The following is a 15,945-nucleotide window of genomic DNA, read 5'->3' as shown; positions in this document are numbered from 1 at the left end:
TACAATGAATTCATTCAGAAACTTCTGACCAGTTCCAAAAAAACTTAGAATCTGAAAACTGCAGATATAGAATAATATCAAACCTCAATTGTTAAAACACGTTTAAAATTTTAATAATTTGGATAAATAAATATAAGCATTGAAGTCCATCAAATTTTAAGTTTCAAGGGAGAGCAAGCAAAATGAAATATGAATTATAACTTACCATGTTGGTGTAACGAACAATTTAATTTCAGAGCACTGCAAATTTCCCCCTTTCTCCCTTTTAGTCTATTTAATTTACGATTAATCGCCAATGGTAATAACTCCCCTGCAGCTATACTTAAGTGGTTTCGTTTCGTACATCAATTGATTCGATATTCATGATTTCAGAGCAGTAAGCCTGCTTCAGATGCTGACAGTTTTAGGAAAGATGAAAGAAAACACATTGTCTATTTCACGCATTTGTGAAATAGCAAGCACAAGCAAACAAAAACCGTTGTCAGCGAGCCTTAAGAGAGCGTTGCGTTGCACTGTGTAAGATTTGAAATGCGATACGTAACGATAAAACAGCACTTCTAAGTTTATCGTGTTATGTTTCCTTTATGATAACGACTGGATAGTGCAAACAAGCCACAGATTTCTTCATTCCGCAGTTCCATGCTCCCTACGCTTAGTTGATTTGTCTAAATAAAGAAACCATCGACTGCCAGCGTATGTGGAGAAGCTGTATATCTTGTAAACTGTCGTCGAGTTCTGCAAACAATAATAAAAGAAAAAAAAAAGTTGTTTGTGATGCATATGATAAAGCTCACATTTTCTTAGATACTAAATTTTTTTCTTACGTTTTAAATGTGCAGTACTTTGTCCCTAGTTTACAACGTAACGCTGCTTACATGCTCTTTAATGCAGAAATTTCTGTTTACAGAAGTGACATTACAGAAGCGCATTGCCTGATACCTACTGAGTCAAAGTATTTCTTTCGCTAACCTCCTAAGTGTTTGGATTTCCATTAAAAACAACAACAACCAAAAAAAGAAAAAAAAATTGAGCACTATTATAACAACATACTTTTAATGTATAATAATTATTCTATCTGTGAAGAGAGCGTAAAACTCTTCACAGATACCTATTTCTTTGCCATATTTACAACAGATATTTCTTTGTCATATTTACATAAGGCAAAGAAACATTTACAAATGCAGAGAAGTTTTATGTTTCGTTAACATCAAAACAATACGCATCAGAGGAGAGCTTCTTGTAGAAAGAAGTTCAAGAAATCATTTAAAAATCACATATTTAAGATTCTAATTACGTACTATTTTATAGTATGAGGTTCTTTATTTCGCAGCTACTGGATCGAAAAAAATATTTCCTTTTTATCAGCAAAGCTTAAGGTTCCTGTATAAACACGTATTACATGCAGTCAAATAAATTACTAGATTATTCTACTTATTAAATAAAAAAAAATTGTATGGAAATATTTTCATCTTTGAGAACTGAATACTCAAATGCAAAGCATTATGATTGGGTTATATATGATTCAAGAGAAACACTATCTAGTAAAGTTTCTCCCGGTGGACAACTCAGCAACTGGAAACTCTTCTTTTTATAATAATAATAAAAAAAGAAGAAGAAAAGAACAATAATTACTAAAAACTTTGTTTTATGTTATAGATGATTTCAAAAATTCAGATAAATAGTGAATGTTAATAAGCCACAGTTGTTTCTCACAGATTTCCCCGCAAACTCAGTTTTCCAGACTCCCCCCCCCCGGCCTTTAAAAAAATGCAATAAATGGTGTGGAAAGTCGCAAACATCTCCTGCTGCATAATTTTACTTACTTTTTCAACTTAGCATCTAAATATTTAGCGCCTGAATACTTCAGTGCGTTAAGAGAAGAATAACAAAGAAAAGCGAAAGAACAACACAGTTCCCCCGATTTCCATCTATTTCAGTTTGTTAGAGTAACATCCTTGCATTTTGAAAAACCGGCAGTGTGAGTGCCCTACATCTTAAACAGGTCTCGCACCGGCCTTGAAACACATAGTTAAATGAGTTACTGGCAAAGAAAAAGAAGGAAACAAAGAGATGATGTTAATGCATTCTCGGGGAAACAAACGAAGAAATATTTGATTCATTTTTATTGATTTATTTTTTATTTATTTCTGGCATCAAGCTTTTAAGTTAATAAACTAGCAAAACTACGGAAGGAATAAATCTTCCGATTGTAGTAGATTTCATACTTCGATTCTTAGAACATCTATTGGAGTTTGTTTTAAGTACAAATAACGTGCTTTATTATGCTTTAGAGGTTACTAATTAATTAAAAACCAAATTAAAGGAAAATACTAAATTATCACCTAAAAATTATAGATATGAATAACTGTAAATTATAAATCACCACCTGCTACATAGTATATAACATCTATATATGAATAGCTATATATATAAATTTTAATTATAATTTATAATTACATACTACTACTGCAAATATATTACATAATTAAAAAACGAAATAAACCTATCAGTATTATTTAACTATAAATCTTTTAATTTAAGTTTGTGTAATAAGTTCGAATTTCCTCCTCTTTAAAATCTTGGGTAATCTAATTAATCTTATTACGTATCTTCTGCATACGTCTCTATAAATGTAATTTCTAAATTGATCAATAACTAATTAGTTATAAAGAAACGTTTCTGAACATTCGGGAAGTTCACTGTTTACGAATGGAAGTAAGAGGGAGAGGTGGTTCGTATATAGAAAGTTTGTAAACAGAAAGCTAATGCTTTTTTCGCTAGCAGATAAACCAAGAAGGTTTTACATTAGAGCTAACTATTTGCCCTACCACCAGCACAAAAAAGCTTCTTAAAAGATTTCAGACTAGACTTAAAGTTTAACAACTTTTCCCAAAAGAATTCAGTTTCGTGTTCTTATTCAGAATCTTTTGCGGCTGGTAATCCCCAGCTTCAATTCAATCAGCAAATGCTGTCGGAATTTCTTCTATAGCGACGTCATGGCACTTGCAACTTTACCGCGCAACACCTTCATCTCATGTAGAACAGCACAAGTTTTTGAATGCATAAAACCAATAATAGTAGACTGCTGTAAAACTGTTAGCTGCACTTTCACCATATTTCTTTCTAATGTCCTCAGTATGATTTAATGCTTTCGCTTGATTTATCACCAAGCTAAATTGTAATAGACACATTAATACTAAATGATGGACATGAGATTAATTTATACTCAACTAAAGTATCGATATCTGTCTCCTCTATCATATGAAGCTTCTACATTTCTCTGACCGTTTTACCAATGTATTGATAATCTTTCAGAGCATAAAAACAGCTTCTTTTAAGTGTCGTAAAACTAGTTGTTTGTATTTAATGAATACTGAAATTTTCAATTTACCAATCTTCCAGTGCGACTTCCAGCGTGCTAGACGCTTTTCGCAATACTTAGTTAAACAGTCAGGAATATCCTTTCAAAGGATCAGTTTACAGAAGCCCCTGTCTATCAGTTATTTATTCAAGAACCTTGAAAATAGGGCGAATCTAAGACTTACAGATTAATCATTCAAATAATGAAAGTAGTGAAACAGAAAAGTAGAAGTTTTCGTTACAGCTATATAGGGGTTTCCAAAATTTCATCGGATATTCCAGTTAAAGTGGTATTCTGCTATATTTCTATTTACACAACCGTTTATATTACAGGAATATTTTACACTACTCACAAATTTATTACTTTTCAAGTTTTACAACTTCGGGAATATGAAAGTAAATAAACATTACTCTGCACAGATCATTTATCGCTGCATTATTTTTAAAGTAACTACTTTTTTGCATGTCAGTGAAAATTTATTTATCTAATACACTTATTATATAAACATAACTATTATATAAGTAAAAATGTACCTGGTAGCCTTCAAAATTTCTCCACTAACTCGCAGCATTAAAAATTTGTATGCATATTACATACACCCACACATTCACAAGAATGGGTTAATAATTTCATAGCAAAAAGACAAGTTTAATGCATTGCGATGCACATGTTATGAACAGCTTTGCATACGTTTTCAGAATTATTGTAAAGTTCTCCAGTAAATCGACTCCACGACCTCTTCATATGAAGAAGAAAGCGCGATCCTAACCACCAAAGCCATTAACGTCTTCTAATGTTTATTCGAAGTTTCACGAGCCCTCACTATTAAACGCTTTTGATTTTTCAGATCGAGAAAGGAATGTCTGCTGATTTTAAAACAGCGAATATCGAAGGGATCATCCCTCTGTTCAGATGAGTGTGTGATGATTCTATGAAGAGCAAAGCGGGATATTCTTCATGTGTCAACAAGATGCGCATAATAACTCTCAGATGAAGTTTATAACTCTCAGATGAAGATTCGTATGTTTAAATTTAATTTACTGGATAAGTGCAATCATTTTGTAGTTTAAACACTTTGCAACATGTGAAGCATGAGGTTTTTTGCATGATTATCGCTGAAGAGGATGCTTCTTCCAGAATTTTTAGAAATTTTCTCGCAGGTCACTAAACGTGATAGCTGCAGTGTCAGTAAATTTTTCGTTAAAAATTATACTAAATCTAGAAACTGATTTCTCGATATGGGAGACTTGCCCTTTACGGAATAATATTTCCTTAAAATAATTAAATTAGGATTTAAATAATCAGTTACTAGTGAAACGACAAAGCAAATACAGTTATTCTAAATAAACTCTGTTTATCACTTTTATTTGGACAAATAATTAATTTGTAAGCACTAAAATAACAAAAGTTTGAAGAGTTTCTCAAAATAAGGAAGCAAGGATAAAATAAGATAACGCTTAAGAAAAGTGTTAGTACTTACCATTTCAGAAAGTGCGGTTCCGACCCTGGGACGTGCGCGCGTAACCAACGGACTAAACAATTGAAATGCAACAGCACAGTGCAAGCAAGGTGTAGCCGCGAGAAGGAAGGGTGAGGGAAGGAGAAAGCAAAACGAACGAGGTAAAAAAGGAGAAAAAAATAGTAGTAAAAAGGAAAAACAAACGGACGGGGTTATTGCACAAGCAGTGTCAGAACAGTACGGTTGGCCGATTCTTGTCAATGGTGAATCACTACCGCTGTCTGCAAAAACCGCAACCACCCAGCGTTTACCGTCGTGACGTCAGTAGTCAACAATGTTTCCCAACATGACGACGATGAAATTGCGCCTCGTTTAACTGCAAGTCGTAGTGACCAAAATGCGCAATATATTAGCATAATTTTAAGTTTTAACGTGAAAAGTTATTGCAGTACTAAATCCTTAAGTTGCCTCATTATATTTTCAAGATTTTGAATTTCAGTTCACTCGCGTTGCCTGCCTATGAAACAGGGTCTATCATTCGATTATTTTTCTTAGAGGTCTATCAAAGAAATTATTTAATGATAACGAAATATTTTGTACTTTGTAACTTCTATGGACGAAAAAATATTTAATCTAATTGTGAATGTTATTTATTAGTATTTACATTCTTTACATTCATTTCTAAAGCTCACTGATAGTGAAACACGAACAGGATCGCAACTTTGATATCAGTAAACCATTAATTAATTGTTGTAAAGTTAAAAAAGAATGGGGAGATCATAACATTTCCTAATAACTCTGGCCTTCTCAGTTTATTTAGAAAAAGCAATTCTTGCAACACTAGATGGAGGAAAATTTAGCCTTTTTAAACTAAACTCATGGCGCTACAGTCCTTAGAGAACCATGGCCGGCAGTGCCCTGATATATGCTTTCTGCTTTCTTGATCGTGGGCCCCGAGGTGCATAAGGGGCAAATACCCTAGACAAGTGGTCAGCTTGTCGAAAATGAGTACCAAGTCCCCAAGCGAACTTGGTACTCATTTTATCGACCACTCAAGGGATGAAATTCAGCCTATTTAACAATTGAAATAAAACTCCAACTATCCTGACCCTGGGTAACAAACACCCCTTATGCGCACCGCGTCCTTTTTCTAAGCAAAGTAAAATTTAAGCCTGTTGTTTAGTTACAGTCCCCCTCTCTAAGAAGCTATTAAATTTAATTTAGATGAAGGTAAACGATATATAAAGTAGCTCGCAATGTTCGAATTGCTTGAAATCATAAATTTATTATAAACCGTAATTGCAAAAATTTAATACTAGGAATTTAATTGTTAAATGTACGTCTTTATTATTTTATACAATGTACGTCTTTATTATTTTATACAATAAAAAATAATGTCCTAATTTCGCTTTATTTGAATAAAAAGATATTAGCGTTTTGTTTTCCCCAAATAAAAAGTATAAGATTGTATATTTAATTTTACAGTGTACGTCAGTACAAATTAATTTCATTGCTTTATTTCAGCTGAAAGAGAAAAATAGAAATAAGATGTGTATTAGGCAAATAAAAAAAAATTTTTTTAAAACATTTTTTCGAAAAAGTACGTTTTACATTTCGCTATACGGAAGAAAATTTCTTAATAATTATCAGTTACTCAGAAATAAAATGCAATAAACGAATAAATAAAATTCCTTTATTTGCATTACAATAAATGCATATTTGGCCAGCAAAGAGAGGGGGATAAATTATCTGAATGGACTGTGATCACATTTTGTCCTGATATTCAGAGTTTCATTGTGTAACTAATAATAAAACTCAGTAAACATCATACAACGCTGCCCAGCTCCTCTTACAAATGTAAGGAAAAAATTTCCAGTATATATTCTTGCGAAAGACTTTAACGGCAATTAAGCATTATATTTGGTTCCTTTTTCATTGCACCTCCTTCTCACACGAGAAACATCTTGACGAAATCGTTTACCATGTTCGTTTAAAATAACACGCAAATTCCTTAGAGGAAAAAATTAAGTGCCATTGAAGGAAATGCAGCTTGAGTGGAATATTGCAATTAGTTCTCTAATTTCTATTATTCGCCAAGCATCTCAATGCATCTCAGGGTCTTTTTCTCTTCCATCTCTTTTTTAGACAAAATATTTGTTAAGAATCAGGTCTGAAATAAGTGCAGATTTTATGCGAAGCTGACGTAAATAAATCTTTCGCTTATCCAATAGTTCTTTACTTTCCTAACAACGATAGAAAAGTGAAGTGATACTTTCTAACAACGATAGAAAAGTAAAGTGATACTTTCTAACAACGATAGAAAAGTAAAGTGATACTTTCTAACAACGATTTTCTGTCAAGTAATGGGTGTTCCTTGAACAATAATTCCGTTTTCATAAAAACAGCAGTATTTGACCTTATTGTAGTTTTATCAATAATGCCAAAGCTTTTAGATTGGCCAAGAGCTCCTGATGATGATCTAGTAAGGCATATTTTGAAGTAATACTCTAATATAGCCGTATGTCTCTTTTATACTTTGTGAGAATTTACCTATTTATTTGAATAGAAATTACCTATTAATTTTAAGTTTAGTAACTTTTCTGTCTCTCTCCTTTTCACTCACGCTTTTCATGCCAGATTGTAAATGAGATAGCGAGCGTTATTCAGATTGAGGGGGAAAGAAGGGCTGTTTAAGCGAAGGTTTCGCAAGTTGATTTTAGAGCGTGTTCTGCCTACAAGGGGCCACGTTGTTACCGTGACTAAATATCGTTTTGATCCTGTGGCGTTGAGTGCTTCTAGCCACTAAGCTTGTCTCGCGGGTTTTCTACACAGCGGAGTCTTCCTGCGCGTTACTTTATCCTGTGAGCTGTTAGGCTAATCTAGCTACATTTAATTTTAGTTCAGCATTACTTAACCAGACGTGTTGGATTATGTAACCCCAAGTGGGCCCATCTGTGGAAGATCTTTGTGTTTGAATAAAAGAGTCTTATACACTCTTCTTCTGACTTCTGTTTGTATTATAAGACTTGCAGATAATTGTTTTACAGTCTTTTTAGAGCTCGTTAGTGCATGCTTCCAGAGCATGCTAGACGCTATAACTTGATAGCATAAACTGCAGTTATAGAAGCAAATTCATCCTCATTAGAAAGTAAAATTAGTTTTGGGTGAAGAAATGGAAATATCCAGTTTCCTAAATATATGACAACAAAATAATTTCAATATCAATCCCTGACGGTCAAAACAAAATGTTTTCCCTCACACTTAACTAAAATTTCACTATTTCTATCTCCTGCGGATACAGCAATTTATGATGCTTGTCTAATTAATTATCGCAACAGGTTTAGCAACTAACTTACGATAAAGGTTTTATTCAATAGCAAAATTTTTTCTACGTAAAAAAAGTTCATTTTGCCACTAAAAATGCTTACTTTCTCAAAAATGGTATATACTATAACATTTTTACCGTCAGATTGAAAATAAGCAAGATCTAAATTACACAGAATACATAACGGCATTATAAGGAGATTTCGTTGCAGATAAATCAAATACGAACGAAGGCAGAAATAATGGCAAATACATAACTACTTGTTATCAGTTTGTCTTTTTCTTAAAACCTTTACACTGTCTTCTTTTTACATAATTAGATAATCAGCAAAGTCTTACGCCAGACTTTAAGAATTTTATTTACAATGCATATCATATAAAAAATGTGTAGAACAATAATTCTCAACGAATTCGATACGCTTGTCATAACATGAATAATGAACCTTGTGAATAAAAAGACAGAACAAATGATGTTTATGAAACAACAAATTCGTCAGTCAAGATATTAAACTACATTATTTTGATCGGAACTTCCGCAAAATAAGCATTGATGACAATCTACGTGTCCTTTTGTCAACGAACTAAAACAAACACGAATGTTATCTTTCAAAAAACGTAATCCAGATACCACTTACTGAAAAGTGATTAATAATCGGGCTGTATCAGTGTGGACAAACATTATTACTATTAGCGTATAACAAAAATTTAAATAACAAAAATCTTTGTTCTGCTACTTGAAACTCATCAGGTGATGAATTTTCGATTGTTATTTTCAAAACGATTTTATTTCTCCATCCTGTTTACCTTTAAACGGAGTCACAAATCGATAACTATTAGTCAAATGTTTTGCATTTCCCATTCAGATTGATGCAGAAATAAAAAGTCGCATTGCAAATGATGTGTTTTGACCCGTGGGAAAAGTAGCGTCAGTGAATCGACTATGTTTTGTTTGTCACGGATCTATGAACTGAGAAACAAAATATTGTCTGAAGTGTACCATCAATTTTCCCTTTCGAGGATCTACGAACTTAACATGTCATCATTTAATATTTATTATCTGTTTTTGAGAGAATTTTTTTCAAATTAGGATCAGGCCATCGATAACAACAATTTACCGAACTGACGGCAAAGACCGAGAATTCCAAAACGAATTAAAAAATGAATTCTCGCAGTAAACTGAAAATATTAAATAAAAGTATTTTCAGTTGTCTTAATATGCTGTTATATATGGTTTTATTGGAAAGATAAATCCAAACGTATAAAACAGCTGAAGTATCACAGAAGAACAGTGATAAATAATAAAAAAGAACAAACATTTATAAAGTAAGAATAAATGAACATGGGAACAAAAGTAAAAAAGTAAAAATTTAAACAAGGAAAGGAACATAAAAGAGATGCAGTCTTTACAAGGAGTTCATGAAAGCTCTGGTATTCCAATATACGAGTAGCTTACTTATCTCACTACATTTCTGAGAGTCTTTATCTAGTTCTGGGCATATAAGAAGATGTTCTGCATTCAATATTAATATATTTTATAACAATTACACGTCCTGAAACCTGCTAAAGCTTAACAATTTTATTTCGGTGGACAATGCGCGCTGTGGAAGGACTTGTTTGTATATTGAGTTCCCGATTGCTTGTTTCGTAAATTATCCGCCGTTGATTTTTTTTTAAAAAGTGCTTTCGGAGAATGTAACAGTTATACAAAGAGAAAAACGTATGAATTTTGGGGAAAATTTTTTTATTAATGTAGTGAATTTCTTTTTTTTTTTTTTTTTTTCCCTCAAGGTTTTGGAACCGAGCTAAAATGTTAACGCTAATTTAAGTGTGGGAACAAATACCGCTGACAGAGTAAAGGGACAATGTCGAAAACATATCTGGAGTTCAAGGTTTTTAAAATGTAAATAAAGAAAATGGGAAAGAATGTCTGTAGAAAAGAAAACACACTGATTTTTATCAGATTAAGACATTCCGGAAGCAGAAGCTTAAGGGAAGCTAACAGAACAGCGAGAAGGAGAGGGGGAAAAAAAAAAAAATGAAAGAGTAAGGATGAACTACGATGGGGTAGTGGGATGTCCTCGAATACTGTTAGATCTATATAACTCTAGATAAACTGAGATTGAGTTCATTAATTTTTCACCTTTGCGAAGAACTCATCATAATGTCCTAGAATACGTCGATGTAGCTCATAAAAATGGAACAACAGACTTTGTGCTTGGAATGGAGGACTGAAAAATCTATCTTTTTATTAAAGAATTACTTTAAAGACTCAGAAGAACTCATTTTTATGGTATGAAAAGTTATTTTAGTATTTCAATCAAATTTATTTACATCTAACAGCTTCTGTAGAATATTTATTGCAAATCGAATTTAAAAAGCAGTAAAAAAACAGTAAAAATGTAGTTTAAAAACCTTTACATAGACTTATAAGCAAACCATTTAAAAAAATCCAGAAAAAGTAACTTTTTTTTCTTTTTTTACGGATTTTTTGCCAAATCTTATGAATAGAAGCACATTGGTGGACTTATTTTGCATTACCTGTGCATGTTTCAATTCTGTATGTAAAAGGCAGCTTTAAAGAAACCTATAAAGCCGTCTCGAGAAATGCGTAGCTCAGAATTTCTGACAAATGCTCTTAGCCTATCCTTTGATCTCACGGTCAAAGAGCAAAAAATGAATGAATTTTTCAGCTTACCTAACTGAGAAAATAGCAGAAAAAGAAAGACACAAACTCCTTCCCCTTCCCTTCAATACGAAGATTGAAATTGTGGAAAACAGAGGGAAGAAATGCATGATAACAAATGAATATAAATATCATACAATATATAAAGAACCTTAGAAAATAAAGAAGCCATTAAAAAAAAAAAAAAAACTTAGGTGAATATTCAGATGCTCATAATGGCAGCACATTGTCACGCTTATCTATGATAATACAGAAGAAAGCTTTACTTAAGTTGTAAGGATCTTAAGTTTTACTAAAGTTTATTTTATTTTAAAACTGTACTGTTCTCTCTTATTTTCCACTTCCGGCCAGAATAAACGCGTGAATATGTTTACGCAAATTGTACTTGCTAACGCTTAAGTATGGGGAGAGAGTGAGCCTTCTTGCCACTAGACTTCACGCGAGCTTTCAAGCAGTCGCTGTACGCCTTTAAGGCCAGAGGTTTTAGTCCTCTCGAAAGCTAAAGACGTATTGTAGTTTTTCCGAAGTTTGCGTACTACATGCGTAATAATTTAAAAGGCCAGTCTTAGTGTTAGTCATTTGTGTAAAGTATTCAAAGTGAACTCTTATTTTAAATTTAGTTCGTTAGTAGTTTTTATATTTTTACGTTCAGACCACAAGTGGTTAGTTTTTGTATCCCGAAGTGCGGAAGCGCCTGTAATATCGTGGAAAATAAAGGGTAATTAAATCCTTCTCATCTTGTCGTCTCTTCTACACTGCATAGGACATAGTTTGTAGTCAAACTCACTATCAGAACACGTCATGTTCGCCAAGCAGATAAGGAGAAATACAAGTGATGATAAAGTGATTGGTTGATCTTCCAACTCGAAATATTTCTAATTCTGGCCTCATATTACAACAGAAAGCAACGGATTTGGGAATACTCTTCGACACAAATGCCTTCAGCTCAAGTTCCATCTGATGTTTTAAAGATCAAAATAACATACCTGCTGGTAAAACTATTTGAGGAGAAAAAGAACTAAATTAAAAAAAAAAAAAAAAAAAAAAAAAAAAAAAATGGATGGTGAAAAATTAGAAATTTACAGCAATGGGATATTTTGAGTGTGAGGGAGACCGCCTTATTTTAGCAAATTTTGACGAGTAAAATTCTATCGCTTTAGTTGCGAAAAATTCTATGGACGAAAAATGAGTAATATCTCATAATAAGTATCTCAGTATAAAATCTACAAATGAAGCTTCTTAATTTACCCAGTGTGACATAAATCTTATTCAAAGGTTTGAATATACAGATTTTATTAACCTTTATACGTACTCGTCAAAAAAATAAATAAGCTCAGTTGTGAATTTTTGCTCTATGAATAACCGATTTGTTTAGGATTATATTCATGTATACAGCCTTTTTTCACAGTTGAAGATTAACAAGAAAAGAACCCGATTGACCGATAAGCATCTACTAGCCGCGATGAAGATAAGTTTCTATTAACTTCTCTCCAAGGCTACAAACAAGAGTCAAGCTGATGAACTTTATAATTATTTACATGCAAACATATGTATTTTCACTCATGATTCGAAGACAAATTTAATAAATAAAAGAAAGAGATTAGGTTCTCATTAATTATTCTCAAGTTTTGTCCCACCTGGAAAATTTTCTATGCAAGTTTAGAAAGTTTTCATAACATGTTTACTTTTAGTTTAATTAAATTACGTTATTTAATGATTAATTGAACATGTTACAACTATTTGAAATAAGTTGCATTCTGAAAATTTAATATTTAGCAGCCAATATATTGTGTAACCGACAAAAATATCTTGCAGTTATTTTCTTTTGTCATATTACTGTCACTGCTTATGTATGTTTCTGTAAAATTTAGTAAACGAAATTTAAAACTTATTGAAAATATATTTTTATTTTCCAATGAAAAGTTTTCTCTTCATTAAAAAGGAATTTTGACCCGTCAGCTATTTTCAGATCGTGCATTTGACCCACATGAAATTTGAGTTTGAGACCGCAGGCATAGCAGATTATCAACATTTCCTTTGCATGCTTCTTGTAGTAATTGTAAACGATTAAGACATCCAGCTGTCAACTGGAAGATCCTTGATTCGAATCTGAATGGAGGCAAGTTGATTTCTCTTTCGCATTCCGAAACGTCAAATAGTCTCCACAGAGCAAGTGGGGGTAGTCAAATTATATAATCGCATAGCAATAAGTATAGTCACAAATAATATGTATAGTTCAATAATACTGAAACTAGATTAAGAATGTGACGCTGATCTTTGAAAAAGGACTGCTTTTTTAACATCAAATGAAACCCATTCGGTAAAATATGATGAATCAGAAATACCGCAGCTTAGACAGTAATACCTAAACAAAACAGTACGTTGTTCATATTCCGTTGTTAATAGCAAATGTTGTTGCAACAACGAAGTATGAGAGAATGATCCCAGAAGAGCCAATGAAGTAATTAGTTTGGAATGTCCATTCCTCCAACGCGTAAAATAAAAGTCAGAATGGAGCGTCACAAACCTCAATTCTTTGGTTGGGATTTCAGATCAGTGCGGTTATGAGTCACTTAAAATATCCCTTATCGAATTCTAATATTGCCTTTCAAAGAGCAAACGTCAAAGATATGCAAATTCCATAAGATAAGATATGCAATATGTCTATCTTATCTTACTGGTACATGTTCATATAAAAAAGAAAATATGATTTTAAATTACATGTTATGAAGATTCTTATGCTTCTTCTTGCAATTTTACAGGCATCTAATTTAGCTCATTGCAATGAAGGAAGAACTTTTTCTGGACAAGCTTCTTAATACGAGTAAAACGGGAGATTTTCTGTTTAAATAATTATAATTAAAAATGCTTAAGTGAATTTTAAAATAATTAATTATTGTACCTAGGATGTAGTACGAATATCAAGCTTTCTACGGAAATACAGAAATTGACGACAGAAGAATGATTATTTATAAAGCCAATCCTCAACAGAACTTTTCGCAGGCACATGCCTTCAGAATTGCACTTATTGACTAAACCGCTGAAACACAGGAGCTGAGCCTGCAATTAGCCCAACATAAAGCATTTCATTGCTTGGCACTAGTACTGGCTGGTTAACTGATTATGGCGAAGCACGCCAAGGGTAGAATATCTTAGTAAGGATGCCTTCGTGCAGGGCTTTCTAACAGAAAATGCCTCGTACGCGCATTATACATGGGAAAAAACACGAAAGCATAAAACATGAAAAATCCCAATTACTCTACAAGCTATTCTGACGAATTTTGCAATGTTGAATAGTTCTAAGCTTTGGCATTCTTTGAAACTGAATATAGAGCGTACATATTTAATTAATTTTTCAGATCAAGGGCCTATTTTCAGAGCAGAGAATTTAACGTGAATCTAGCAATAATTCAACAATTATCAGTCCAAACGAAGGATTATGAACGTGCGTTTCTTTAAAAAAATATTTAAGACCTAATGCAAATGATTAATATTGAATTAATACTACGAAAATTGTTTGTACCCTTCGAAATCAGATTCAGCAACGATCGTAAGGTGATATAAAATTCATGTTCTCAAGTGTACAAACCTGGTTTCACTTCTGTATGCAATAAATTTTGATAATTTGCCCAAAGATTTGCAACTAAAGAGAGATGAATACTGCTAGATCTTCCGTCTCAACTGGATTGAAACGAAACGATGAAAGCGGAAAATCGAAGCCCGATACACTTCTTATAAACTCATATCCAATTATTATGTTAACATAATTCTTTTTTACTTTACGTTTATCCGATATCCAGTGTCGGGTGGGGGAAAAAATTGCTCGAAATAGGAAGTGAATTTGCAGCTTTCTTTTCTATCCAGTCAATAACGAATGCAGCAGAAACCCAACCTTTAAAGATTCAACGTAATCTACAGCGCATCTTGATAGATAGGAAATGTGCCCCCCTTTTTTTCTCTTTTTACAGAGAATAGTGATTCATTTCAGGATTACATGTGAAAGCGAGTTTCGTAGAAAAGTTAAATGACACAATAATCTCTCTGGCACACAGGTGATGAAGTAGGCGGAAAGTATATTGTCGTGTTCGTAAACAAATGAAAACAAACCTCTCATTGACCCTGCGATTTTTTCTTTTTCTTTCTTTCTTTTTTCTTTTTTTTTCTTTTTCTTTTTTTTTTTCTTTTTTTATTTTTTAACTTGAAAAATATTTTGCTTCAAGTTTACTTTCATGGTTAAAATCTTTTAATTCTACGAGATTGCTGAAGTCGCGCACAGAAGATTCTTTGTATTTATTAAAAACAGAGGGAAAAAAAATGGATGTCGAAATAAAAACACACGAACGATGCAAAGAAACATCAGGAACTATTTCCTTATGCATACCGTAACGTAGAGAAAAGTAACTTTTTTGACGAATTTCTTTGTTTTCTTTAGTTTTGTTTTGTTATTTATAATGTTGCCTTGATGTTACAGGGCTTTTAATACAGTTTCATTTATTTGGATAAAACAAACAGGCGAGATTCTACGCTCAAGGCTTGCATGATTAAGATAAAAGAGATTCGATAGAAGTTTCCTTTTAAAACTAAACACAAAACCAAATTTTTAACATTAATGACATCTTACCAACGGGCGATGAAAGACCTTTTCACAGGTAAGACTGCCATACAAAAGAAACGAAAGCAAGAATAACAATTTTTAGTGCGAGTGACTAAGAGTGTTTCGTTGAATTCATTTCTAGCTGTGGCCAAAGCATCTTTCGCTTTCTCTCTTTAACACGTATACATACTTCTGTCTGCCGCATGGGAATGAATTTATTGGCGGGCGTTTTTCAAAGGATCTGACTCATATTTACATCAGATGAAAAGATTTATTATTAGAAATCACACGATACCTGTGCACTACTACAGGTAATACGAACTGCGATAGTTTAAGATTTTCCTCATTCAGCTTACAGCTACAAACAAAACTAGATGGCTTGACAATGATAATTAAATATACATACTGAATACATATATTAAATATACATTATAGTATATACATATGTATTAAAACCATACATAAATATGAAAACAACAAGTAAAAAAGCACACATGTAACAGCACTCCTTTATTAAGTGCTTG

At 32.6% G+C, this 15,945-nt stretch overlaps 1 protein-coding gene across 6 annotated transcripts in view; it reads right to left on the bottom strand.

The window, feature by feature from the left end:
• Positions 1-15,945, bottom strand: part of LOC118183175 (uncharacterized) — a 228,045-nt gene that overhangs the window by 49,685 nt on the left and 162,415 nt on the right. The window contains exon 1 of one of the 6 annotated variants that reach the window (XM_035352617.2): positions 4,842-5,019. The exons of 4 other annotated variants lie outside the window; for them this stretch is intronic. In XM_035352617.2, the coding sequence (XP_035208508.1) occupies positions 4,842-4,844 (3 nt within the window). In that variant the 5' untranslated portion in view covers positions 4,845-5,019. Of the gene's footprint in view, positions 1-205; positions 504-4,841; positions 5,020-15,945 lie in introns of those variants that run through there. One more of the 6 variants, XM_035352616.2, reaches the window with a different exon arrangement.

Source organism: Stegodyphus dumicola, chromosome X2, assembly GCF_044657685.1.
Source record: "Stegodyphus dumicola isolate Sdum_Otavi_A_Nest chromosome X2, ASM4465768v1".
NCBI classification, from domain to species: Eukaryota; Metazoa; Arthropoda; class Arachnida; order Araneae; family Eresidae; genus Stegodyphus; species Stegodyphus dumicola.
The sequence above is the reverse complement of the archived record's forward strand: the minus strand, read 5'-3'. Positions and strand labels throughout refer to the sequence as shown.